Source organism: Ovis aries, chromosome 5 (genome assembly GCF_016772045.2).
Source record: "Ovis aries strain OAR_USU_Benz2616 breed Rambouillet chromosome 5, ARS-UI_Ramb_v3.0, whole genome shotgun sequence".
Lineage (NCBI taxonomy): Eukaryota > Metazoa > Chordata > Mammalia > Artiodactyla > Bovidae > Ovis > Ovis aries.
The window spans coordinates 47,211,744-47,239,033 of NC_056058.1; the positions used below are offsets into that span (position 1 = coordinate 47,211,744).

A 27,290-nucleotide genomic window follows, 5' to 3' on the forward strand; every position below is an offset into this window, starting at 1 on the left:
CAGTAGTCATGTATGGATGTGAGAGCTGGACTGTGAAGAAAGCTGAGCGCCGAAGAATTGATGCTTTTGAACTGTGGTGTTGGAGAAGACCCTTGAGAGTCCCTTGGACTGCAAGGAGATCCAACCAGTCCATCCTAAAGGAGCTCAGTCTCAGGTATTCACTGGAAGGACTGATATTGAAGCTGAAACGTCAATACTTTGGCCACCTGATGCGAAGAGCTGACTCATTTGAAAAGACCCTGATGCTGGGAAAGATCGAGGGCAGGAGGAGAAGGGGACAACAGAGGATGAGATGGTTGGATGGCATCACTGACTCAATGGACATGGGTTTGGCTACACTCCGGCAGTCGGTGATGGACAGGAAGGCCTGGAGTGCTGCGGCTCATGGGGTCGCAAATAGTCGGACATAACTGAGCGACTGAACTGAACTGAACTGAATTCAGAAGCAGTGTGCATACTGAGCAACAAGAGTAGCACCACCAGGCTCCTTCCTAAGGAACTACACTCAGCATCCCAGCATCAAGCCAGCATAGCTTTTAACTGTCAGTGAGCATCTGGGCTTTATCTCAATTTACTTTGTGCTTCAGTTAACAAGACGTGAACTAACTAAGGTAACTGAGTCTTCACTCTACATTCTTTCTGCTTATGAGAGATTTCATAGGAATACTCTACTATTGGATAGTAGAAAGTGAAAGTTGCTCAGTTGTGTCTGACTCTGCAGTCCCATGGATTATAGAGTCTATGGAATTCTCCAGGCCAGAATACTGGAGTGGGTAGCTTTTCCCTTCTCCAGGGGATCTTCCCAACCCAGGGATGAAACCCAGGTCTCCTGCATTGCAGGCGGATGCATCTTCACCAGCTGAGCCACCAGGGAGGCCCATGAATACTGGAGTGGGTGGCCTATCCGTTCTCCTGTGGATCTTCCCAACCCAGGGATAAAATCTGGGTCTCCTGCATTGCAGGTGGATTCTTTACCAAATGAGCTATCAGGCACGCCCATAGGATAGCAGAAGAAAACTAATTATTTATATACTTAACATTTTTTATTTTTTAAAATATTTTATTATTTATTTATTTGACTGAACTGGGTCTTAGTTATGGCATGTGGGATCTAGTTCCCTGACCAGGAATCAAACCCCAGGTCCTCTGCATTGGGAGCTCAGAGTCTTGGCCACTGGACCACTGGGGAAGTCCCTACTTAACATTTTTTAAACTAAGCTTTCTGAACTATGCATTAATTATGCATGTAAATACAGAATATAGGCTAGGGAAAATATAACTAAAATGCCACATCTCAAAATTAAAAAATAATGAGCAATATCTTATATCAGGCTTCTATTACTAAATGCTGCTACTGCTAAGTCACTTCAGTCGTGTCCAAATCTGTGTGACCCCACAGACGGCAGCCCACCAGGCTCCCCCATCCATAGGATTCTCTAGGCAAGAATACTGCAGTGGGTTGCCATTTCCTTCTCCAATGCATGAATGTGAAAAGTCAAAGTGAAGTTGCTCAGTTGTGTCCAACTCTTCGCGACCCCATGGACTGCAGCCTACCAGGCTCCTCCATCTATGGGATTTTCCAGGCAAGAGTACTAGATTGGGGTGCCATTGCCTTCTCCACATCACTGTTAAAATCATATCCTAAACTGACAGCCATTGCAACAAAATGACCTCCATAAAGACAGCATGAGGGCAAGGGAGAGCTAGATGGGTGATGGATGACTTTGAGACTCATGGAGGAAAAATAACTAAGCATGGGAAAGGACGCCCTAAGAGACCACAAAGCACCATCATATGCATTCTTTGGGCAAACTTGCCAGAAGGAGCACAAGTACACAGTCACCTTCTCAGAGTTTTCCAAAAGTGCTCAGAGAGATGGAAGACCATGTCAGTTGAAAAATAAAATTTTGAAGGCATAGTAAAGGTAGACAAGGCCTTTATAACAGAGAAATAAAAACCTACATTCCTCCTAAAGGAGAAACAAAAAAGAAGCTCAAGGATCCCAATGCATACAAGAGGCTGCCTTCAGTTTTTCTCCTGTTCTTCCAAATCAAAAGAGAATATCCCAGCATACTAATTGGCAATGTTGCAAAGGAACTGGGAGAAACGTGGAACAGCATTTCAGCAGATGACAGACAGCTTTATGAAAAGAAGCCTACTAAGATAAAGAAAAAACATGGAGCAAAAAAGATAGTCATCAAGGCTGAAAAGAAGGAAGAGAAAGAGAAGGAAGTTGAAGATGATAATAAGTAAATTGATTCTAGTTTCCTGCTTGTCTAAAAGCATTTAACCTCCCTGTGCACAACTCACTCTTTCTAAAGAAAAAAGAACTGTAAAGCTGTACAAGACTTTTTTAAACTGTATAGTTAACATACTACCAAATGCATCTTTAGCTAGCCCTGCCCTGGTGGTATTTTCAATAGATACTAATTTTGCCTCATGTATTATGTGAGTTGTATTAATACACTGGCAAAGAAATGTAAAGTAGGTTCTTGTTGGTGCACAGCAAATATCAATTTTATATAGGGATGGTAGTTTTACCATCTTCAATTGTCTCTGATGCATCCTATATGAATTATTGTTCTCTTAACTGAACACCACTTTGTAACTGCAAAAATAAAAATTTGCAATTGTTTTATTGACATTCTAAGTGCTTCTCATGTTAATACCATTTTCATATTAGAAAAAAATAATACCCCAAACTAATGTTTTGTCTTAGATAATGTTATCTGCTGCACAAAATAGATATTCTTTCTAAAATTTATTTTTAAGAAATAATTTCACATGTAGTTACATAAACCCTTAGGAGTTACTTTTTTCTTAAGTAGAAGCATGCCTTTTATAGTAAGACTGCTCATGATTTGTTCTTTGAGGGTTTTATTTTAGTAAGATTATTCTGCAACTGGATGATGACACAGTTTAGGTTTGTTGGGATTATTTTTCAGCAGCCAATCAGCTAGCCAAATCTATGGAAAAGAAAAAAAACCTTTATGTTAATTAATGTTCACATACTTTCTTCAATATATACTCTATCAATTTAAGTTTCCAAAATCACTTTAAGAATAAGAAAATGACCACTAAAAATTGAAACAATAAATATTACGTTAGACAATATGTGTCAAGCATAGATTCAAATTGGAAAGAAAGGTAAAACTATGTTCACAAATAACATGACCCTTGTATATACAGGTATAATATTCCTCCACCAGTTTATTGTACTTTGCAGATACAGCTTTTTTTTTGTTTATAAATTGAAGGTTTTTGACCCCTCTGCATTGAGCAAGATTATCAGCATCATTTTTTCAAAAGCAATTGCTCACTTTGTGTCTCCATGTCTCTGTGTCTGCTAATTTTCATAATATTTCAAACATTTTCATTATTGTTAGATTTGTTATAGTGGTCTAGGGCTTCCCAAGTAGAGTGGTGGTAGAGAACACACCTGCCAATGCAGGAGACATAAGAGACGTGGGTTCCATCCCTGGGTCGAGAAGATCCCCCAGAGGAGGAAATGGCAACCCACTCCAGTATTCTTGCCTGGAGAATCCCATGGGCAAGAGGATAAAGGAGACTGGTGTGCTATAGTCCATAGAGTCACAAAGAGTCAGACATAACAGAAGTGACTTAACACACACATAGTGGTCTATGATCAGTGATCTTACTGCAAAAAAAAAATCATGACTCACTGAAGGCTAAGATGATGGTTAACAGTTTTTAGATTAAGTTATACACATTGTGTTTTTTAAGATATAATATTATTGTACACTTAATAGACTACAGAATAGTGTAACCCTTTTATATATGCATGGGGAAACCAAAAAACTTATATGACTTCCTTTACTGCAATACTTGCTTAACTGTCGTGCTCTGGAACCTAACTGGCAACATGTCCATGGTATGCCTGTATAAAAAATTCCAAAGAATCTAAGAAAGCTACTAGAGCCAATAAATGAATATGGCAAAGTTGCAGCTTACAAGATCAATACAGAAAATCAGTTGTGTTTCTACATACCAACAATGAATGATTCAAAAAGGAAATTAAGAAATCACTTTCATTTATAATAGCCTTGAAAAAATATCTAGGGTTAATTAACCAACCTGTGTCCTGAAAATCACAAAACATTGCTGAAAGAAACTGAAAGATCTAAATAAATGGTAAGACATCTCATGTTCATGGATAGAAAGATTTAATAATGTTAAGATGCTAAGATGTCAATGCTACTCATAGTGATCTACAGATTCAACACAATTTGCATCAAATTTCCAACTGCTATTTTTGCAGAAATGGAAAAGTCAATCCTTAAACTCATACAGAATTTCAAGGAGCTCCAAATAGCTAAAAAAGTCATGAAAGAAAACCAAACTGGAGAATTTTCCAATTTTGTTCTTCCCAATTTCAAAATCTTCTATAAAGGTACAGTGATCAAGACAATGAGGTATATAGATATACACACAGATAAATGGAATAGAATTGAGAGTCAGAAATAAACCCATATATATGACCAACAGATTTTTGACAATGGTTCCAAGCCCATTCAATGGAAAAGATACAGTCTCCACAACATATGGTACTTAGAAATTAGATGTCCACATGCAAAAAATGAAGTTGACCCCTATCTCACTTAATATAAAAAATTAATTCAAAGTTTGTCAATAACATAAATATAAGAGTTAAACTCATTAAAATCTTGGAAGAAAATAAAGCAATAAATCTTTATGACCTTGAATTTGACAACAGATTCTTAGATATGACACCATAAGCATAAGCAACAAAAAAAATTGGTAAATCAGACTTTATTAAATATTCAAAACTTTCATGTATCAAAGGACATTATCAGCAAAGTTAAAGGACATGGGACTTCCCCTAGTGGCTCAAAGTGAAGAATCTGCCTGCCAATGCAGGAGACATGGGTTCGATCCCTGATCTGGGAGGATGCCACATGCTGTGAAACAACTAAGCCTGTGTGCCACAACTATTGAGCCTGTGCTCCAGAGCCTGGGAACTGCAGCTACTAAGTCCACGTGCCACAACTACTGAAGCCCGAGCACCCTAGGGCATGGTGCTCCCAACAAGATAAGCCACCGTAATGAGAAGCCCTTGTACTGAAACTAGAGGGTAGCCTCCTCTTGCTGCAACTAGAAAAAAGCCCACACAGCAAAGAAGATCCAAAAATAATAAATAAAATTATTATTTTTTAAAGTGAAAGGACAACCTATAGAAAGGGAACATATATTTGCAAGTCATATAAAGATTTAAAATCTATAACACATAAAGAACTCCTGCAACTCAACAACAAAAACAATTAAAAATGAGCAAAGAATATGAATATGAACAGACATTTCTCTGAAGAAAACATACAAATGGCCAGTAAGCACTTGAAAAGAGGGTCAACATCATTTGTCATTAGGGAAAATGCAAACCAAAGCCACAATGACAGGCTATTTCACATCTAATAAGTTGGTTACAATTATTTTAAAAAAAAAAATGGAAAAGAACAAGTGTTGGCCAAGACATGGAGAAACTGGAACACTCATGCATCGCTAGTGGGAATGTAAACGGGTGCAGCTGCTGTGAAAAATAACTTAGTGGTTACTCAATAAGCTAAATTCAGAATGATCATATGACCCAGAAAATTCACTGTTGAGTACATACTTCAAAGAAATGAAAACAGGTACTCAAACAGATACACCAGTGTTCACTGCAACATTATATACAATAGCCAGAAGGGAGAAACAATCTAAGTTTCTATCAACAGATGAATGGATAAATAATATATATACATATATATATATAATCATCAAATATTATTCAATATAAAAGGGATAAAATTCTAGTACATGCTACTACATGAACTTCAAAGGCATTATGACAAGCGACATAAGTCAGACACACACACAAAAACAAATATTATATAATTCTTGTATGCAACATGTAAAATATCTAGAATAGACAAATTCATGGAGACAGAAAGACTTGAGGTTACTAAAGGGTGGCAGAAGAAGATAATAGGGAGTTATCACTTAATGGTTACAGTGTTTCTGTTTAGGGTGATGAAAAAGTTTTGGAAATAGGTAGTCATGATGGCTATACAAAACTGTGATTATAATTAATGCCACTGAACTGTACACTTGAAAATGGTTAAAATGACAAAGTTTATCTTATATTTATCACCAAAAAAACAAAAAAAATGTTAAGTATATACAGAAGTACTGAAAATAATGTTAAAAACAATTGTTTATTGTGGTACTGTTATCAGAACATACAGCTCAACATAATGGAATACATGCTCACATATAGAATTTTATATGTGATAAATGTGGCTTCATAAATCAATGTACAAGAACAACTGATCAGAAAAAAAATCAATTTAGATCTTCATTTTGTGATATATATAAAAGTAAATTCCAGAGACATAGGAAAGTTAAAAATGAAAAAAAACTATTACTAGAAGAAAATAAAAGTGAATATTTAGCAAAACCTTCAATGGAATAGAACTTTCTAAACTTAGATGATAAAGTAAAACTCACAATGAGAAAAAAATTAAGGTTTGACTTATTGAATATTATTTAAAAGGCAAAATTAGAAGTTAAACAAAAAGGAAATATTTTTGCAGCTAATAGAACAAGCTTGATATAACCAATACGTAAAGAATTCTTATACCTATCCTTCTCAAACTAATCCAAAAAGCTGAAGAGGAAAAAAATGCTTCCAAGCTCATTCTAAGAGGCCAAGATTACCCTGACATCAAAACTAGACAAAACAACACCAGAAAAGAAAATTATAGGTCAGTATCACTGATAAGCATAGCAGCAAAAATCCTCAAAGAAAACTGAATTCTATACATTAAAAGAATCATACACCATGATCAAGTGGGACTTATTCCAGGGCTGCAAGGATGGTTCAATTCCTGCAAATCAATGTAATACATCACATTCTGAAGTATAAAAACCATACAATCATCTTAACAGATGAAGAAAAAGCTTTTGACAAAATGCAACATCCATTTACAATAAAAATTCTCAGCAAAGTGAGTATAAAGGGACGATACCTCAACATAATAAAGATCATATATGACTAGCCCACAGTAACATCATACAAGAATGCCCACTTTTTCCACTTTTATTCAGCATAGTGTTAAAAGCCCTAGCCACAGCAATCAGAAAAAATTAATTAAAAAAATAAAAGAAATCTGAACAGGAAAGGAAGAAGTAAAACTGTCACAATTTGAAGATAACATGATATTATACAGAGAAAACCTTAAAGACACCACCAAAAAACTGTTAGAACTAATAAACTCAGTGAAGTTGCACAGTACAGAAATGTGTTGCTTCTATACTATCAACAAAAAGAGAAATTAAGAAATCAATCACATGTACAATTGCCTTAAAAAAATACCTAAGAATAAATCTAAGGAGGTAAAAGACCTGTACTAAGAAAACTGTTATTACACTGATGAAACTGAAAACACAAACAAATGGAAAAATATGTTCCATTCATGAATTAGAATTACTATTGTTAAAATAACCATACTAACCACAAGATTTAATGCAATCCCTATCAAAATACCCATGGCATTTTCCACAGAACTAGAACAAATAATTCCAAAACTTGTATGGAAACACAAAAGACATTCAATAGCCAAAATGATCTTGAGAAACAAGAACAAAGCTAGAGGTATCACATGCCATCCAACCATTTCATCCTCTGTCACCTCCTTCTCCTCCTGCTTTAGTCTTTCCCACCATCAGGGTCTTTTCAAATGAGTCAGCTCTTCATATCAGGTGGCCAAAGTATTGGAGCTTCAGCTTCAGCATCAGTCCTTCCAATGAATATTCAGGGTTGATTTCCTTTAGGATTGATTGGTTTGATTTCCTTGCTGTCCAAGGGACTCTCAAGAGTCTTCTCCAGCATACAATTCAGAAGCATCAATTCTTCGGTACTCAGCCTTTTTTTACTGTCCAGCTCTCACATCCATTCACGACCACTGGAAAAACCATAGCTTTAACTATACAGACCTTTGTTGAAAAAGTGATGTCTATGCTTTTTAATAGAGGACGCTGCCCAGATGGAGCACGGCGGCAGGCTGACAAGATGTGAGCGTGGCGGCTCTGGGCTACGGTGCTGGTGGTGGGGGCGCTGGCGGGCATCAGCATTGGAGGGCCCAACATCTGTGCCACACGAGGTGTGAGCTCCCGCCAGCAATGTCTGGCTGTGAGTCCCATGTGTGCCTGGTGCTCAGATGAGCTTTCTTAGGGCAGTCCCAACTAAGCCATGCCCTGTGGGGCCACTCAAGACAGGTGGGTCATGGTGGAGAGGTCTGATAGAATGTGGTCCACTGGAGAAGGGAATGGCAAACCACTTCAGTATTCTTGCCTTGACAACCCCATAAACAGTATGAAAAGGCAAAATGACAGGATATTGAAAGAGGAACTCCCCAGGTCAGTAGGTGCCAAATATGCTACTAGAGATCAGTGGAGAAATAACTCCAGAAAGAATGAAGGGATGGAGCCAAAGCAAAAACAATACCCAGTTGTGGATGTGACTGGTGATAGAAGCAAGGTCTGATGCTATAAAGAGCAACACTGCATAGGAACCTGGAATGTTAGGTCCATGAATCAAGGCAAATTGGAAGTGGTCAAACAGGAGATGGCAAGAGTGAAATCAACATTCTAGGAATCAGCAAACTAAAATGGACTGGAATGGGTAAATTTAACTCAGATGACCATTATATCTACTACTGTGGGCAGGAATCCCTCAGAAGAAATGGAGTAGCCATCGTGGTCAACAAAAGAGTCCGGAATGCAGTACTTGGATGCAATCTCAAAATGACAGAATGATCTCTGTTCGTTTCCAAGGCAAACCATTCAATATCACAGTAATCCAACTCTATGCCCCAACCAGTAATGCTGAAGAAGCTGAAGTTGAATGGTTCTATGAAGACCTACAAGTCCTTTTAGAATTAAAACCCAAAAAAGATGTGCTTTTCTTTATAGGGGACTGGAATGCAGAAGTAGGAAGTCAAGAAACACCTGGAGTAACAGGCAAATTTGGCCTTGGAACACAGAATGAAGCAGGGCAAAGACTAATAATTTTGCCAAGAAAACGCACTGGTCATAGCAAACACCCACTTCCAACAATATAAGAGAAGCCTCTACACATGGACATCACCAGATGGTCAACACCAAAATCAGACTGATTATATTCTTTGCACCCAAAGATGGAGAAGCTCTATACAATCAACAAAAACAAGACCAGGAGCTGACTATGGCTCAGATCATGAACTCCTTATTGCCAAATTCAGACTTAAATTGAAGAAAGTAGGGAAAACCACCAACCATTCAGGTATGACCTAAATCAAATCCCTTACGATTATACAGTGGAAGTGAGAAATAGATTTAAGGGACTAGATCTGATAGATAGAGTGCCTGATGAACTATGGATGGAGGTTCGTGACATTGTGCAGGAGACAGGGATCAAGACCATCCCCATGGAAAAGAAATGCAAAAAAGCAAAATGGCTGTCTGGGGAGGCCTTACAAATAGCTGTGAAAAGAAGAGAAGTGAAAAGCAAAGGAGAAAAGGAAAGATATAAGCATCTGAATGCAGAGTTCCAAAGAATAGCGAGAAGAGATAAGAAAGCCTTCCTCAGCGATCAGTGCAAAGAAATAGAGGAAAACAACAGAGGAAAGACTAGAGATCTCTTCAGGAAAATTAGAAATACCAAGGGAAAATTTCATGCAAAGATGGGCACAATAAAGGAAAGAAATAGAGGAAAACAATAGAGGAAAGAATAGAGATCTCTTCAAGAAAATTAGAGATACCAAGGGAACATTTCATGCAAAGATGAGCACAATAAAGGACAGAAATCATATGGACCTAACAGAGCAGAAGATATTAAGAAGAAGTGGCAAGAATACACAAAAGAACTGTACAAAAAAGATCTTCATGACAAAGATAATCATGATGGTAGGATCACTCATCTAGAGCCAGACATCCTGGAATGTGAAGTCAAGTGGGCCTTAGAAAGCATCACTACGAACAAAGCTAGTGGAGGCGATGTTAATTCCAGTTGAGCTATTTCAAATCCTGAAAGACGATGAAAGATGTGAAAGTGCTGCACTCCACATGCCAGCAAATTTGGATAACTCAGCAGTGGCCACAGGACTGGAAAAGGTCAGTTTTCATTCCAATCCCAAGGAAAGGCAATGCCAAAGAATGCTCAAACTACCACACAATTGCACTCATCTCACACACTAGTCAAGTAATGCTCAAAATTCTCCAAGCCAGACTTCAGCAATACAAGAACCGTGAACTTCCAGATGTTCAGGCTGGTTTTAGAAAAGGCAGAGGAACCAGAGATCAAATTGCCAATGTCTGCTGGATCATCAAAAAGGCAAGAGAGTTCCAGAAAAACACCTATTTCTGTTTTATTGACTATGCCAAAGCCTTTGACTGTGTGGATCACAATACACTGTGGAAAATTCTGAAAGAGATGGAAATACTAGACCACCTGACTTGCCTCTTGAGAAACCTATATGCAGGTCAGGAAGCAACAGTTAGAACTGGACATAAAACAACAGACTGGTTCCAAATAGGAAAAGGAGTACGTCAAGGCTGTATATTGTCATCTTGCTTATTTAACTTATATGCAGAGTACATCATGAGAAACTCTGGGCTGGAAGAAGCCCAAGCTGGAATCAAGATTGCCAGAAGAAATATCAATAACCTCAGATATGCAGATGACACCACCCTTATGGCAAATAGTGAGGAAGAACTAAAAAGCCTCTTGATGAAAGTGAAAGAGGAGTGAAAAAGTTGGCTTAAAGCTCAACATTCAGAAAATGAAGATCATGGCATCTGGTCTCAACACTTCATGGGAAATAGATGGGGAAACAGTGTCAGACTTTATTTTGGGGGGCTCCAAAATCGCTGCAGATGGTGACTGCAGCCATGAAATTAAAAGACGCTTACTCCTTGGAAGGAAAGTTATGACCAACCTAGACAGCACACCAGGCCTCCCTGTCCATCTCATCTCCCGGAGTTCACTCAAACTCACGTCCGTCGAGTCCGTGATGCCATCCAGCCATCTCATCCTCCATCGTCCCCTTCTCCTCCTGCCCCCAATCCCTCCCAGCATCAGAGTCTTTTCCAATGAGTCAACTCTTCGCATGAGGTGGCCAAAGTACTGGAGTTTCACCTTTAGCATCATTCCTTCCAAAGAACACCCAGGGCTGATCTCCTTTAGCATGGACTGGTTGGATCCCCTTGCAGTCCAAGGGACTCTCAAGAGTCTTCTCCAACACCACAGTTCAAAAGCATAAATTATTCGGCACTCAGCTTTCTTCACTAGCATCCGTACATGACCACTGGAAAAACCACAGCGTTGACTAGACAGACCTTTTTTTGGCAAAGTAATGTCTCTGCTTTTCAGTGTGCTATCTAGGTTGGTCATAGCTTTTCTTCCAAGGAGCAAGCATCTTTGAATTTAGGTGTCTGGAATTAGAGTTGAGTCCAGGCAAGATGACTTCAAGACAATGTTTAGGAAATGGAACCATGAGTATCTTTTTCTTCTCTTCTTTACGTTTTTCAGTAGTTTCAGGTTTCTTACTAAATTAAAATAAATACTATTTTCACAATGAAAGAGAATTATTAGAGAAATAACGTGTCAATGTTTTCCTTTTTGGTAAAAGTGGTAATGTTAACATGTGGGAAAGATTAAATCTTTTGTCTTTCAAAAAGGATTCCTTTTGAGAATTCTAACAAAGGCCAAACATATTATTTTGGTAGGGCTGATATTAAAATAACCTTCCCTGATTATCTCTAAGACTCTTCAGATGGGCGGGTGTATCTATAAGGAAGGATCCAGGCTGACAGTTGGCCCTGGATCATCATCCTAAGTCCTCATACTCAACAGTTCTTCCACCTGAATGAGCAATGTTGAGGCATCAAGTATGTGAATAAATGCAAATCTTCTATTCAGAAAATTTAGATATCACGAGAAATAAAAATGATGAACAAAATTCAAGTATATATCTAATTTTATCATTTGATTATATAAATTATACACAAAAACAATGCTGAGCAATTGAAGGATGCAATGACTGAAAATGTACTTAAAATGTTTTTTAAGAGTCAAAACACAGCAAGAAAATAAGCACAGTTGACCCTGGAGCAACAGAGATTTGAACTGTAGGGGTCCACTTACGTGGAGCCTTTTTTCAATAGTAAATACGACAGTACTACACAATTCACAACTGGCTGAACACAAGATGCAGAAATCACAGATACAGAGGAACTGAGGATACGAGTTCCTACTATAAATTATATGCCAGATTTTTTTTTAAGTATTTATTTATTTTGGCTGCACTGGGTCTTAGTTGTTGCACATGGGAGCTCTTAGTATGCCAGACTTTTGACTGTGCAAAGGGTCAGCGCCCCTAAGTCCTACTCTTACTCAAGGGTCAACTGTAATCAAATGTTATACAAAAGGAAGTATCTAAAATGTATATAAAATAGCTTTAAGTGACTTTCTATATATTTCAAAGAATATTTTAATTCTGAAAGCTATAGACAGTATTCTTCAGTATGAATAAAAAGATTTCTTACAAAAGGATCTGCTGGTTTTTGCTTACAAAGTTCTGTGAGTCCTTTAAGCAGAGTTGGCGTTACATACAAATTTAAATAGTCCTTAGCAGCTTGTCCAACTGGAATGGGCTCAACAATCACTGCAAATACAAATGTATTCCCATTAAAGCTAACATAAATGATGAAATATTATAGTCATTAAAAAGGACACATTCAAAGAAATTTTAATGACATGAGAAATACTTAGTTTTTCTTTTTTAAAAAAAGTAAACAGAAATAGATACATAGTGAATAGTTTGTTCAAAAACACAATCACACACACACACAAATAAGACTCATACAAATAGCAAAAAATACATCAATATATTGATAGTGCTCACACACAAGATTCTGATTATGTTTTCAACAATCTCCTTTTTTGCATTTCCATTTCCATTTTTTAACAGTAAATACATAATGGACAATGTTTTGAAAAGCTGAAAGAATATATATAATCTAGATTAATTCTTCACAAAAATTAACTCCTGTCAACAAAATGGAGGCAGTTTGCACAGTGGAAAATCCCATGGACAGAGGAGCGTAGTAGGCTACAGTCCATGGGGTTGCAAAGAGTCAGACATGACGGAGTGACTTGACTTCACTTCACAGATATGAGTGAATAATACATGCTTCTTGCTCTCTTATAAACTATTGAATATACACATAAGTCCTATTTATATGATAGTATATATTAATATTGCGGCTTATCTTTCAATTGTTAAAATAAATTATATAGATTTAAGGAAATTTTAGTCTTTTCAGCTTTCTTTGAACACTATAGGTGACCCAGACTTGCAATACAACAAAAAACATATTTCTACCAGAAACAAAAAGGGTCCCAGTATCTCTATATTCTTGCCATTGATTATAGCTATTCTAGTGGGTAAGCAAAGGTATCTCATGATGCTTTCGATTTGCATTTCCTCAGTGATTATACTGAGCACTTTTTCATGTACTTATTAGCCTGTTATCTTTTGTGAAATGCCTATTCAAATCTTTTGCACAGTTTTTAATTCAGTTGTTTGTACTGAGTTGTAAAAATTCTTTATATTAATATATTCTAGATAAGTGCTTTATCTGATATATGATTTGCAAGTATATTCTCCCAGTCTATGATTTATTTTTTCATATGTTTAATGATGACTTTTTAAGAAGAAAAGCTTTGAATTTTGATGTAGTCCAATGTATCAGTATTTTATTTTACAGATCATATTTGTGATGTCATATGTAAGAACTCTTTGTCTAACTCAAGGTAATAAAGATTTTCTATATTTTCTTCCAGTTAGAAGAGTTTGTGATATGAGCTCCCTTTTGCTTAGCAGTCAGTCAGGAATGATATACAAAACCCCACAAAATGATGAGTCACTAAAGCAAGTTATAAAGATATTCTAGGACATATTCCTAATCCTTGAAAAAGCTGGTGCTCTTCCTAAAAACCAAAGCTAGTTTTTAGCTCTTATGTTTAGGTCTATTTGTGTATGGTGTGAAGCAAGGGTCTATGCTGGTTTTTGTTTTTGCATGTGGATATCCAGTTGTCTTTGCACCATTTGTTGAATAGATCACCCTCTCCCCATCAAATTGTCTAGGCACTTTCATGGAAAATCAATTGGCCATAAATGTAAGAATCTACTTCTAGATTCTCAATCCTGCTTCATTGATCTTTATGTCTATCCTTACGTCAGGACCATACAGCCTTAATTACTGTGGTTTCATAATAGGTCGAAATCAGGCTAGTGGAAGTCTTCCAACTTTGTTCTTCACTTTCAAAATTGCCTTAGCTCTTCTAGATACTTTGTAATTCCATATACGTTTTGGAATTGACTTGTTAATTTCTACATAAAAGCATGCATAGACTTTAATAGGGACTACATTAAATTTATCCACCAAATTAGAGTGAACTGTCATCTTGACAATATTGACTCTTCTGATCCAGGAAAGTGTTAGTTGCTCGATTGTGTCCCACTCTTTGCAAACACATGGATTGTAGTCCATCAGGCTCCTGTGTTCATGGAATTCTCCAGGCAAGAAAACTGGAGTGGATTGCCATTTCCTTTTCCAAGAGACCTTCCTCACCCAAGGATCGAAACCAGGTCTCCCACATCGCAGGCAGATTCTTTACTACCTGAGCTAGCAGGGAAGCCCCTAAAAGGGGATGTCTATTTATTTAGATATTGTTTTGTACTCTTCAGTGCACAAGAACTGCACTTCTTTTGTTAAATTTCTTCTTAAATATCTTATTGATTTTGATGCTATTGTAGATAAAATTATCTTCATTTTTGGATTGTTTCTCTATTTTTGAAAATCATTTATTATTTGTCTCTGGCCATTTATTATTTGAATTTTGGAGACTTTCCACTAACCTGATTTCAAAACCTTTAATGAGGAACAACTGACACTTGGCTGCTGGGGAAGGGAGGCCAACCCTGGCTGGTACCCTGAGGCTTGGGAGACTTGGATTTTCAAATAATATCAGAATTCCTCCTGGGAACATTGGCTCTATCCATGCTTGGTATCTCTGAGATGAACTGATGTTTCTCTGAGAAGAACTGATGAATTGGAGCTATGGTTCAAAAGAAGTCCTGTTCTTGGTTACTTGACTACTTAATGATTGAAGGGGTCAGGCACCCAAGCAGTAATAGTGTGGCCCAGATTCTGGAACTGCTACTAGATGAGTACTGCGTGCAACAGCTAAAGTTTGAGGGCGAGACCTCAGTGTCAGTCACTGAAGAGGGCCTGGAACTTCCAGAAGACGAGGAGAAAAAGAGATAGGAAGAGGGCCTTCCTAATGGCTCAGTGGTAAAGAACTCATCTGCCAGTGCATGAGACAAGGGTTTGATCCTTGGTCCAGGAGGATCCCACATGCTATAGAGCAACGAAGCCCGTGTGCCAAACTGAGCCTGTGCTCTGGAGCCTGGGAACTCCAACTACTGAGTACACATGCAGAAACTACTGAAGCTTGTGCACTGTAGAGCCCATACTCTGCAATAAGAGAAACCACTACAATAAGAAGCCCATGCACTGCAACTAGAGAGCAGACCCGCTTGCAGCAAGTAAAGAAAAGCCTACACAATAACAAAGACTCAGCACAGCCCAAAATAAATAAGAAACAGGAAAAGAAAAAGTTTCAAACCCTCTGCAAAAAAGATGGTTGTATCAAACCTACTGGTGACATCCCTGTGCTGCATTGTCACGAGCACGCACAGCTGGATAGCAAACATGGAAAGAATCATGAAGGCTCAAGCCCTAAGAGACAACTCAACAATAGGTTATAGCGATAGTGAAGTTGCTCAGTTGTGTCCGACTCTTTGCAACCCCATGGACTGTAGACTGCAGGCTCCTCTGACCATAGGATTTTCCAGGCAAGGATACTGGAGTGGGTTGCCATTTCCTTCTCCAGGGGGTCTTCCCGACCCAGGGATTGAACCCAGGTCTCCCACATTGCAGGCAGTCTCTTTACCATCTGAGCCACTAAGGAAGCCCTGGCAGCAAAGAAGCACCTGGAGGTAAACCCTAGACCATTTCATCATCAAGACCCTGAAGCAAAAGGCTGATAATAATGACAAGTCTTTGAAGGACCAGGTAATCCTACTGTATGAAGTGGCTCTCCTATCTTGACTTTAGTCTGGAGGATCCCCAGACCCATGCTAACAGGGTCTACAGAATGATCAAATTTGGTCTTGGTATCCACGAGAATGACCCCACTACTGACAACAGCAATGCTGCCATAACTGAGGAGATGTCGCCCTTGGAAGGAGATGATGACCCTTCTCATATGGAAGAAGTAGACTAAGCTCTGCCTGAGGATTACGTGGTTACGTGTTCAACACTCTGTCTCCATTTCTTCTGATAACATGTTTTCAAGTATTTATTTTTATTAGCATTTAAAAATATGTATGGCATGACAATTGCTTTAGGGGAAAGTTAAGATTTCTATTAAGCGTGATACTTTAGGCACTGAAGTAGAGCTAGCTTTTTTTCCTAGTTTCATGTTGGCTTATTTTAACAGACAGAAGTAGTGTTTGTTGTAAGGTGTATGTAACCTATGTTAACTTCTCAGTCTGAAGTGTTTAGGTATCAAGCAGATTCTTTAGTGGACCAAATCTCATCACTAAAGTGTTCTGAAGTATACACCTTGATATTTAAAAGAAAAGTACTCATTAAAGCAACTTTCATTTAATGGGATCTACTTTTTAAACCTTCCAACCCCTACAGTCATAGTACCGCATATGCCAGGACCCTAGAAATTAGTATGTTAAACTGAACCAACTTGATGGGAGTCACTATCCATATATAGGGATTGTTTTATGAAGGAAAATAATATTTAGAATAGCAAAATTATAAGCCTACCTAGGCATGTTGCAAAGCCATTTGAAAAATAACTCAGAACAAGTTTTGTGAGTGGAAATGTAGTATTCAAGCCACACACTTAAGAGTTGAAACAAATATAGATATACAAAAAAGAAAAATCCTATTATGAAACCACAATATTAAGACTGTATGGTACTGACATAAGAACAGACTATAAAGATCAATGAAGCAGAACTGAGAATCTAAAAGTAGATACTTACATATATGGCCAACTGATTTTTGACAACAGAGTTGGATGAATTAATGAGAAACTAAAACGTGCTTCATGTTTCTCACATAAATAAATTTTCACTGTACTTTTAAAGGCTTTTACATGGCAGAAGTTATACACTGCACTGTATATTTATTTTTCTGGCCTTTTCAAATAAAATCATCTTGAGAGAGCAGGGAAATCTTATTCATTTTTGTATTTCTGGCACAACTCAGTAAAACTTGCTGAATGAATGGAATGTAGTAAAGCTTTGAATCTTTGTAACTTGCTTTAGTGACTTATCATATAGGGTTCTGTACGTAGTTCCTCACTGCTAAGCAAGAAGGAGCTCATATCACAAACTCCAAAAACCTTCTCTCAAGGACTTCACATTCTCATAGCAAGACATCTGTAGTGTAGTAGGTAATCATTTGTATCTGTCCTACAACTGCTGCTTCTCAAATGTCTAAGACGATTAATTAATAATATCAAAAGCAATACAAACTAACAGCGTAAGGATATAACCCTATGAGTAACACAGGCTTCTAAAAAATTTGTTCCACTTAAGATAAATGAGTTTTTAACTCTATTTTAGTTAAAAGCTAAGAAGAAAAAGTCTAATTCACTAGTAGGACAAGATCTAAACATCTACCACATCAAAAAACATCTCATGTTCAAGATGTGCCCCAAATAATACAGAAGCAGGAGAAATACAAGCAGGAGTGACAGATGAAAAAAGACTGGTCTAAATCAACTATACTTCAATTTTTTTTAAAAAAAGCAGACAGACCAAAATCATTGAAACTGAATGCTGGGTTCATTAGTGGCTTATTATACTATGTGATCTTTGTTGTCGTTCACTCAGTCACGTCTGACTCTCTGTGACCCCACGGACTGCAGCATGCCAGGCTTCCCTATCCTTCACCATCTCCCCAAGTTTGCTCAAACTCATGTCCATTGAGTTAGTGATGCCATCCAATCATCTCATCCTCTGTCATCCCCTTCTCCTCCTGCTTTCCCAGCATCAGGGTCTTTTCTAATGAGTCAGCTCTTCCCAACAGGTGGCCAAAGTATTGGAGCTTCAGCTTCAGTCCTTCCAATGAATATTCAGGACTGATTTCCTTTAGGATGAACTGGTTGGATCTCCCTGCAGTCCAAGGAACTCTCAAGAGTCTTCTCCAACACCACAGTTCAAAAGCATCAATTTGTCAGCACTCAATCTTCTTTATGGGCTAACTCTCACATCCATACACAACTACTGGAAAATCCACAGCTTTGACTAGATGGACCTTTGTTGGCAAAGTAATGTCCCTGCTTTTTAATATGTTGTCTAGATTGGTCATAGCTTTTCTTCCAAAGAGCAAGCATCTTTTAATTTCATGGCTGCTATGCTATCTCCTTTTGTGTAAATATTCCAAAATAAAAACAGCTCCAAAGAAAAAGACACCTTAAGGAGATAGATACGACAGAAATTTCTGTCACAGTAGGAATTAAGTATGTAGTAAGCAAATCCTTTTGTGTATAGATATCTTTAAAACAGTTTTTGTTTGTTCAAAAATCCAAACTTTTAAATCTCCAAGACAATTTTCAGTTTTCTTTGAATAAATCTTTAGCAGAAAAATACTGAGGAATAGGTCTAAATTACTGAGAGGAATAAAAGGCCAAAAAATTTTTTCAAAACTGTCCAATGCTTTGACTTTTTTCTATATAATGAAAATCACCAAATTTCTTTTCTGCTCTAAAAATAAGAACATCAGTGTCATTCCTCATGATACCCACTTCTAAAAAGTTTATAACTTCACAGGATAGAAACAAAAAAAAGGGGATGGAGAACTATGAGTTTCATAAAAGCATGAGTGTTTGTTAGATAAACAGTAAACTGTTATTAGAGAATATGGCAAATCCATCAAAAGTGCCAAAGAAGAGTCTCTTTTCATTTGTAACAAATTTGACTAATGCATTTAGGGATAACTAAAAGGAGTAATAACACAGAAGAAGAAAAACCCTTAATATGCCCAGTCCAAAATAAAGGAAAGAAAGGTAAACTCCTTTCTTTCAAAAGATTCCCTAGAGGTCACAATTTCATTCTGAGAAAAACATTAAGTTTTCTATTCTTGGCTTCAAATTGTTAAGTCACTACAACTTGAAAATACAACAGAATATACTGGAGATAAACCCTGTTATCTTCTTTCCCAGCTACATCTCCAAAATTAAGAAAGAAGGCAAACAAGTAAATGCAATTAACTAATTACTCATTTGTAACTCACCTGCAGGAAACATGAATCGAATTTCTCTTTCTGCTGCAGCAAAATCATTACTTCCATGAAGTGCATTTCTTAGTTCATCTGTGCCATAAATCGCCCTCAGACTGAAAGCAAGTTAGAAATGATGACCACCCAATCTGACATTCTTTCCTTACTTTTTACTTATGTATTCTACTTAGAAATTTTACAGAAGCATCTCCACTTCTCACATATGGAGGTTTTAATCTATTTTGACTTTAAGCATAAATCTATCTATATGACGGAGAAGGCAACGGCACCCCACTCCAGTACTCTTGCCTGGAAAATCCCATGGATGGAGGAGCCTGGTAGGCTGCATTCCATGGGGTCGCAAAGTTGGACACGACTGAGCGACTTCACTTTCACTTTTCACTTTCATGCATTGTAGAAGGAAATGGCAACCCACACCAGTGTTCTTGCCTGGAGAATCTCAGGGACGGGGGACCCTGGTGGGCTGCCGTCTATGGGGTCGCACAGAGTCGGACATGACTGAAGTGACTTAGCAGCACCAGTAGTATCTACATGAGGGTCAAATATATTTAAATATGTAGGAGAGATATACTGGAAAAATAGTTATCTGGGTGAAAAAGAGGTGTTATCTTGTAACAATTGAAAAAACAATGGTATTTTCAAAAGTGTCAAGAACTCAATGTCCTCTGGTTTCTAAACATTAAAGATAATGCTGAAAATCTGAGTTTCTAATCTCTATTACTAACATTCAACGAAATACCATCCCAATTTTCCCATGAAAATTCCTATACCGGTGGCAGTTTAATTCAAGAATGAGAGAAAAATAAGGCTAGTCAACCATAAATCAAACATTCTCTAAGACCTTTTGTGGTATTTGATATTAAAGTACACATTTATGTAGTTAAAACACAGAATGGACCTTCCCCACCCAACCCTGCATCACCACCAAAAAAAAAAAAAAAAATCAGGTTATTCAGGAAAACTTTCAAATTAAAGTAAATTCTTATTACAATGAAATCAGATTTTTTTTCATTTTCATAGTTGTATTCCATTTCTCCCCTAGGAAAGTTACCTGTCTGGGTGTGTCTCCTTAGCTACTAAGCTATTACTTGGTCCCAAGAGTTCTTTCCAGTAAGAGATGGCATTATATCTAGCTAATATCATGGCAACAAGTGGTCCAGAACTCATGTAAGCTGTTAAATTGGGGAAAAACATTTTCCCATATTGTTCCACATAAAAGTTACTACAGTGCTCAGGGCTGAGATGTAGTTTTCTTCTCTAAAAGAGAAACAAAGTCAACAAAAGCATTATTGACAGTTCAGTAACACCTCATTAATTCACTAATGGGGTTCCCTTGTGGCTCAGCTGGTAAAGAATCCACCTGCAATGAAGGAGACCTGGAGAATTCCATGAACTGTATGTATAATCCATGTGATCACAAAGAGTTGGACACGACTGAGTGACTTTCCCAAGTCACTAATAACTTGAAATAGTACCAATTTGACCACAAAAGACACACGTATACCCCAATGTTCATTGCAGCATGGTTTACAATAGCCAGGGCATACAAGCAACCTAGCTGTCCATCAGGAGACAAATGGACAAGAAAGCTGCGGTACATATACACAATGGACTATTATTCAGCTATTAAAAAGAATGCATGTGAATCAGTTCTAATGAGGTAGATGAAACTGGAGCCTATTATACAGAGTGAAGTAAGTCAGAAAGAAAAACACCAATACAGTATATTAACGCATCTATATGGAACTTAGAAAGATGGTAATGATGTCCCTATATGTGAGACAGCAAAAGAGACACAGATGTAAAGAACAGACTTTTGGACTATGTGCAAGAAGGCAAGGGTGGGATGATTTGAGAGAACAGCATTGAAACATGTATATTACCATATGTGAAACAGAATGCCAGTCCAGGTTCAATGCATGAGACACAGCACTCGGGGCCAGTACAGGGATGACCCCGAGGGATGGGATGGGGAGGGAAGTGGGAAGGGGGTTCAGGATGGGGAACACATGTACACCCATGGATGATTCATGTCAATGTATGGCAAAAACCACTACAATATTGTAAAGTAACTAGCCTCCAATTAAATAAAATTTTTTTTAATGTAGGCTTTAAATAAGAATTATTACTTAAGAAAAACTACTCTTGTTTGGCAGCCTCCTTCAACCTATGGTATGTTAATGGTGGCTCAGCAATAAAGAATCCACTTGCCAGTGCAGAAGAAACAGGTTCGATCCCTGGGTCAGGAAGATCCCCTGGAGAAGGAAATGGCAACCCACTCCTGTATTCTTGTATGGGAAATCTCATGGACAGAGGAGCCTGGAGGACTACAGGCCTTGGGATCACAAAAAAGAGTCAGACAGGACTTAGTGACTAAAAAACAAAAACAATATTAATGACAAAATAATCTTCTCTCCTTAAAGTAAAAACATGCCAATCTTCAATATCTTGTTAATACGTATTTCGTATAGAGTAAAAAATACTTTAGAATATTCCAAATTCATCTTTCCCTAACTATTTGTGAAATTTCCCTACATTATTCTAGAGAACCGGTCTCATTATGGTGCAACATGATGCAGTAAACAAGGTTTTCACTTGTTTCCTTATTCTGGTTCTGCCATAAATATGTTGACTCAGAAAGAGCTTAAGATAAGTAGTTAGCATTAAGCTTGTTAATTTGAAAGAAAATAAAATGTTTGAGACAAAGAAATATTAATTTTTTTCACAAATGAGAAGCTATATGAATTATTAAATTTTTAAAAATCATAGAAGCCAAGTCAGTCATTCTTCCAATTTTTCTATCTTAACTCCATTCACAAGTCACTTCCTGCTTACTCAATTGCTGTTTAGAGAAACCAAATCTAATCACAGGCAAAAATGACAAATCTACCATCATTCAGCTATCTAAGATCCACATTTATTGCTCATTAAACACCTGGAATAAAAGAATTTCTATTTCCAAAAAAACCCCACAAAACTATCCTATGTCTTCAGGTTTCAGAAACTTGATAAAATTGCTTGGTTTGTAGAGAGGGATCTAAACTGCCCCAGTTCAAGAAGCCTGGAAAGATGCTTACTAGGTAGTTCAGCACTACTATGAATAGGCTCTACTGGACAAAAACTAACATTCTCACAGTCAAGGATCAGTTATGGAAGCTGATGGAAGTTATGGACTAAGTCACTTCAGTCATGTCAACTCTTTGTAACTCCATGGGCTGTAGTCCTCCAGGCTCCTCTGTCCATGGGATTTCTCCAGGCAAGAATACTAGAGTGGGCTGCCATTTCCTTCTCCAGGGATCGTCCTGACCCAGGGATCAAACCAAAGTCTCTACGTCTCCTGCAGGCAGGTTCTTTACCACTAGCACCACCTGGGAAGCTCTAGTACTACTAAAATAAAAAAAGGTACTGACATCTGTTTTCATATTAAAATTCATATAGTCAAGAAATAGAAGAAATCTGAGAAGTGATAACAGCACTTGATTTAGTATAATCATTGATTCTATTATTTTAAAATTAAGACATGCCTGTATTTGTGATTCTTATGCTTACTGGTTTGAGTAATTTTGTTGTTGCTGGGTTAAAAATCTCATCTGTTGCACTGTAAGCACTTAACTGCCACATATCCCTTAACAAGCAAGGGAAGCTATCTTTTGCAGGTATGCCAGCTAATGTAGCATAATTTTAAAACCTGAGGGCTCATTTTAAAGTAAAGCTGATAATGAATCAACGATTCCATCAATTACTTCCAAATTAGATCAGATAAACTTTTTTGTAATTTAGATTAATATTTTCACGAGATAATTCTCTGGCAGTCCAGTGGTTAGGATGCTGTGCTTTCACTGTAGAGGGCATGGATTCAATCCCTGGTCAGGGAACTAAATCTTGCAAGCCACGGCCAAAAGATAAATAAATAAACAAAAAAAAAAGTATTTTCACAAAGAGAAGTGAACTTTATATCAGAAAAGGAGGTTGGTCTAGTGGGTAAGACTCTGCGCTCCCAATTCAGGGGCCCCTGGTTCAATCCCTGGTCAAGGAACTAGATCCCACAGGCCACAAGAGTTTGCTGTGGCCCCTACCGAAAAAAAAAAAAAAAAAAAAAAAGGTCCTGCATGCAGCAACTAAAGATCCTGAGTGCTACAACTAAGACCCAGCACAGCCAAATAAATAAATTAAATATCAAAAAAAAAAAGGAACCAATAGTTTGTTTTAACACAGGAAAGACTGCCACCTACTAAATGAACACATCATTTTTTAGAAGGTTTTTTCCTAGATAGGAAAAGAAAGCTTCAAGTTCAATGAACTCTCAACTACAATAAAGCCTATTTTTAAAGCATATAATACACAGGACAAAAATTATTCCACTGACAAGAGATACCTGGAACAGCAAAGTCAGAGACAGAAAGTAGAATAGTGTTACCAAGGACTGGGGAGAGGGCTAAGCTGAGAGCTGTTAATGGGTACAGAGTGTCAGTTTGAGATGATGAAAAAGTTCTAGATATGGTCAGTGGTGACAGTTGCACAACAATGTGAAGGTACTCTAATGCCCTTGAACTGAAACAGTTACAACAGTAAATTTTATGTTGTATATATTTTATCATAATTAAACCAAAAAGAAGCATACTACACACCAAGATGTTCTTTGGTTTAAAACTTATTGCTGACTAGAGAAAGTGTTAAATATTAACATTTACACTGTTTTTTTATAAGAAGTTTTAATTTCTAATTATTGCTTGCTGCTTAATTATTTTTTCACTAATTCTTTTCAAACTTCTAAAAATCAAATTGGAAACTTTATCTTATTTGTATGTTTTGTCTTTCTTCTAAAATTAATGAGTAACATACTTCAGGGATTAAAAAATTCAAAGCAATATAAAAAGGTTCATACTGAAAAATTTCATTCCCATTCCTGTCCTAATTCAGCCTGTTCTTCCTTACCTTCTATATGCAATCATTTTTTACTGTTTATTTAAAATTCATTTTGTAAATTCTTCTAAATTCTTCTAAATTCATTTTGTAAATACTGGCAAACATGAATATATATTACTTTTTCTCTTTCTATCATAGAAAAAAGCTACACATTGTTCTGCATCTTGCTTTTTTCCCTAGCAGGACACAGAGAGGTTCTTCATTGCTCTTTTTATAATTAGTTGCATAGTATTCAATTTGGCAAATTCGTCAGGGTGAATTTCACCAATTTCCTAATGTGGGGTTATTTTCAATTTTTTGCTTGTAAATAAACAATGCTACAAAAAATTACCTAGATATATGTCACTGCATATTAATACACAAGTTATAGGAGAGATTCCCAGAAGTAGTACTGCTGGGTCAAAGGGAAGATGCATCTGTAAATACTGATAGATAATCGCCAGATTCCCTTCCATAGGGGTTATGTCATTTACTTTTATATTCTTGCCAGATGGTAGTTCAGTGTCATTTTAATTTGCTTTTTTCCTGCTTAGAGATTGAGCATCCTTTACCATGTTTTAGAAGCATTTTTATTTCTTTGACCATCCACATGTACTGCCCATTTTCAACCGAATTTTTATCCTGTTTTAGGAGCTTTTTATACATTTGGGAGATTACTCTTTATGAGTTACAAGTATTTTTTCCAAGTTTGTCACCTGTGTTTTGCCTTTGCTTATTATGCTTATTTGGCCATGCTCAAGTTTTTTATGTTTATATTTTTATCAATCTTTTATTTTACAGTACCCAGTAAAAAGGCTGTTCCCTTCCGAGAATAAAAAGAAATTCAGCCATTTTTCTTCTAGAGTTTATATGGTTTAGTTTTTTAATATTTAAATGTCAAATTCATTTGGAATTTATCCTGGTATATATAGTGTAATATTTGAATCCAAGTTTTTTTTTTAAGTGGCTACCCAGTTTCCTAACATTTATTTAAAAGCTCATCTTTATCTGAATCTTTTAATTATATTATTTCTTTATACTTTCCCTTATACTACTCCCTTAAATTTTCTTGTAGCATCTCACCCTCAGCCTCCACGTATCCTTCTAAGTTCATTTAAAAACCCATCTTCTGAAGACTGAAGTTATCTTTTTTATTTTTTAAAAGACTCAACAAGCAATATGACAGTCAATAAATATAATAAAAAGTGAAATTTCAAATAAGAATGGTACAAAAAAGGAAAATTAAAAATATTCCATTCTATTTGATAGTCTTTATATATTCAAACTACTAACTGCAGAACAAGGAAAAGGCTTAAAACATTAAATTAAAAAAAAAAAACACAACTCAACAGTCTAAAAATTCATCAAGAGAAGATCAAGTAAATAAACTGTGGTTTATTAGGACAGAAGAGTATTTACACAGAAGTTAGATTCAGAAGTAATGATCTGGCATGCTATCTGAGGGAGGGTAAAGAGGGTCCAGGGAGGGCGACTGTCCTACTTTATGGGGGAAACATATTTGTAAATGCACACAAAAATTCTGGAAGAAAATAAAGTGTCAAGTGATTGTCTCTGCAGATTGAGAGTTGATGGGAGAAAGAAGCTTTACTTCTCATTTTATATATTTTTAAACTGTGAAAATACTTTTTGGAAAATTATCACATATAACTTTTATATTCAGAAGAGTAAACCTAAATTTCATGCTAAATACGAAGGATTGAACTGGGCTAACACATATACATAAACATTTTCAAAAGGTAAAATCAAAGGTATTCTAAAACAAGTTTAGGGATATAACTCTATGAGTAAGAAGAGCTTTCAAACATACCTTTTATTTAAGATAAAGTGAATTTTTAATTCTATTTTAGCTAAAAGCTAAGGCAGAAAAGTCTAGTTCAGTAGAGAGGGAAAAAACATGATCATACTGCCCAGAAGTTACCTGAACAATGGTGAATCCAGATCTGAGAATAATATCTTGTATCTCCTCCTCTTTGTCAACAATATCTGGTTTGATAATAGCCAGAGTCTTTTCTACGTAGATCTGAGGTGGGGGCATTGATAGCTCCATTCTGGCTTTTGAGCTACAATTTAAGGTCCTTCACGCGAATCAACTGCAATGACATGCACCCGCACCCCCAACTTAATGTAATTGTGACTAAACAGCATTATCAGGTGCTTGATTTTTATTAATTTATAAAGCTGGAAACTGTCGGAGTTTTTTCCACAAGCAGTGTCTCAATAATAAGATTTTTACTCTGTCTCCTGCCATGGGTTTTCCTAGGTGCTTTCATTAAGTTAGGAGAGCCCAAGGAGCAAGACAAAGCCGAGGACTCGAGGAGCCCAGGAGGAGACTAGGTCTGCAACTCTCCACGCCACTCAGCACCACCCTCCACAGTGCACACACACACACCCTCTCTCCACCCCCTCCCGCCACCAGGAGGCTTAGGGTAAGGCCCGGCTGGAAAGCAGAATTCCTGGGTCCCCTGGATCTCTGTGGGCTGCACCCCAGATTTCTTCAGAGTCCGGCCCTCATCTGGGCACTCACCTTAGCCTGGGCTCCTTTAGTGTCACAGATTGTTGCCAGGAGACCAGAAACCCAGCTTAGAGACGGTGGCTGCAGAGGGCCAATTCCAGTAGAGCACTTCAGTCTTTGGCTAGCTCCTTTTAGCCAAGAAAGGGAACCCACCACAGGGATTTTTATCCCCTTGCAAATCTTAAAAGCAGTAGATGTTTTCTAACATTTTCCTCATAATTTATTTTATTTCATCCTCCTAGTCATTCAAAGGACACTTGTATTATCTCCACTTTACAAATGATGAGATAAATCATTGGTGCTCTCCCTCATCCTACCCCCAGCACCTTCCATTCTATGTAAGAAAATCTGTGTCAGATACCTTCCATATTTCACCAGACAATGTTATCCCCTCTACTGC

The 27,290-nt window shown here is 37.2% G+C and overlaps 1 protein-coding gene across 3 annotated transcripts; it reads right to left on the reverse strand.

Annotated features, from left to right (window-relative positions):
- Positions 1–2,744: 2,744 nt before the first annotated feature.
- Positions 2,745–26,959, reverse strand: NME5 (NME/NM23 family member 5). Of its 3 annotated transcripts, XM_042250930.2 has the most exons (6): positions 26,903–26,959; positions 26,297–26,468; positions 20,504–20,709; positions 19,447–19,547; positions 12,604–12,722; positions 2,745–2,966 (listed from the first exon to the last, which is right to left on the reverse strand). In XM_042250930.2, the coding sequence occupies exons 2-6, from the start codon at positions 26,423–26,425 to the stop codon at positions 2,892–2,894; spliced, it is 630 nt and encodes a 209-aa protein (XP_042106864.1). In that variant the 5' UTR covers positions 26,426–26,468; positions 26,903–26,959; the 3' UTR covers positions 2,745–2,891. The 3 variants fall into 3 exon arrangements, with proteins under 3 accessions (XP_042106864.1, XP_027826080.1, XP_060271796.1); XM_027970279.3 differs by having other exon boundaries at positions 12,630–12,722; positions 26,297–26,926; XM_060415813.1 differs by having other exon boundaries at positions 26,297–26,926.
- Positions 26,960–27,290: the final 331 nt, after the last annotated feature.

Bases quoted from the DNA above. Each gene is read 5' to 3' on its own strand.
- NME5 (XM_042250930.2), bottom strand. From the start codon at position 26,425: ATGGAGCTATCAATGCCCCCACCTCAGATCTACGTAGAAAAGACTCTG. The intron at 20,710-26,296 runs GTAACTTCTGGG...TTTCTCTTTTAG, and splicing joins CTGGATTCACCATTGTTCAG to AGAAGAAAACTACATCTCAG. The intron at 12,723-19,446 runs GTGAGTTACAAA...TTGTATTTGCAG, and splicing joins TCGATTCATGTTTCCTGCAG to TGATTGTTGAGCCCATTCCA.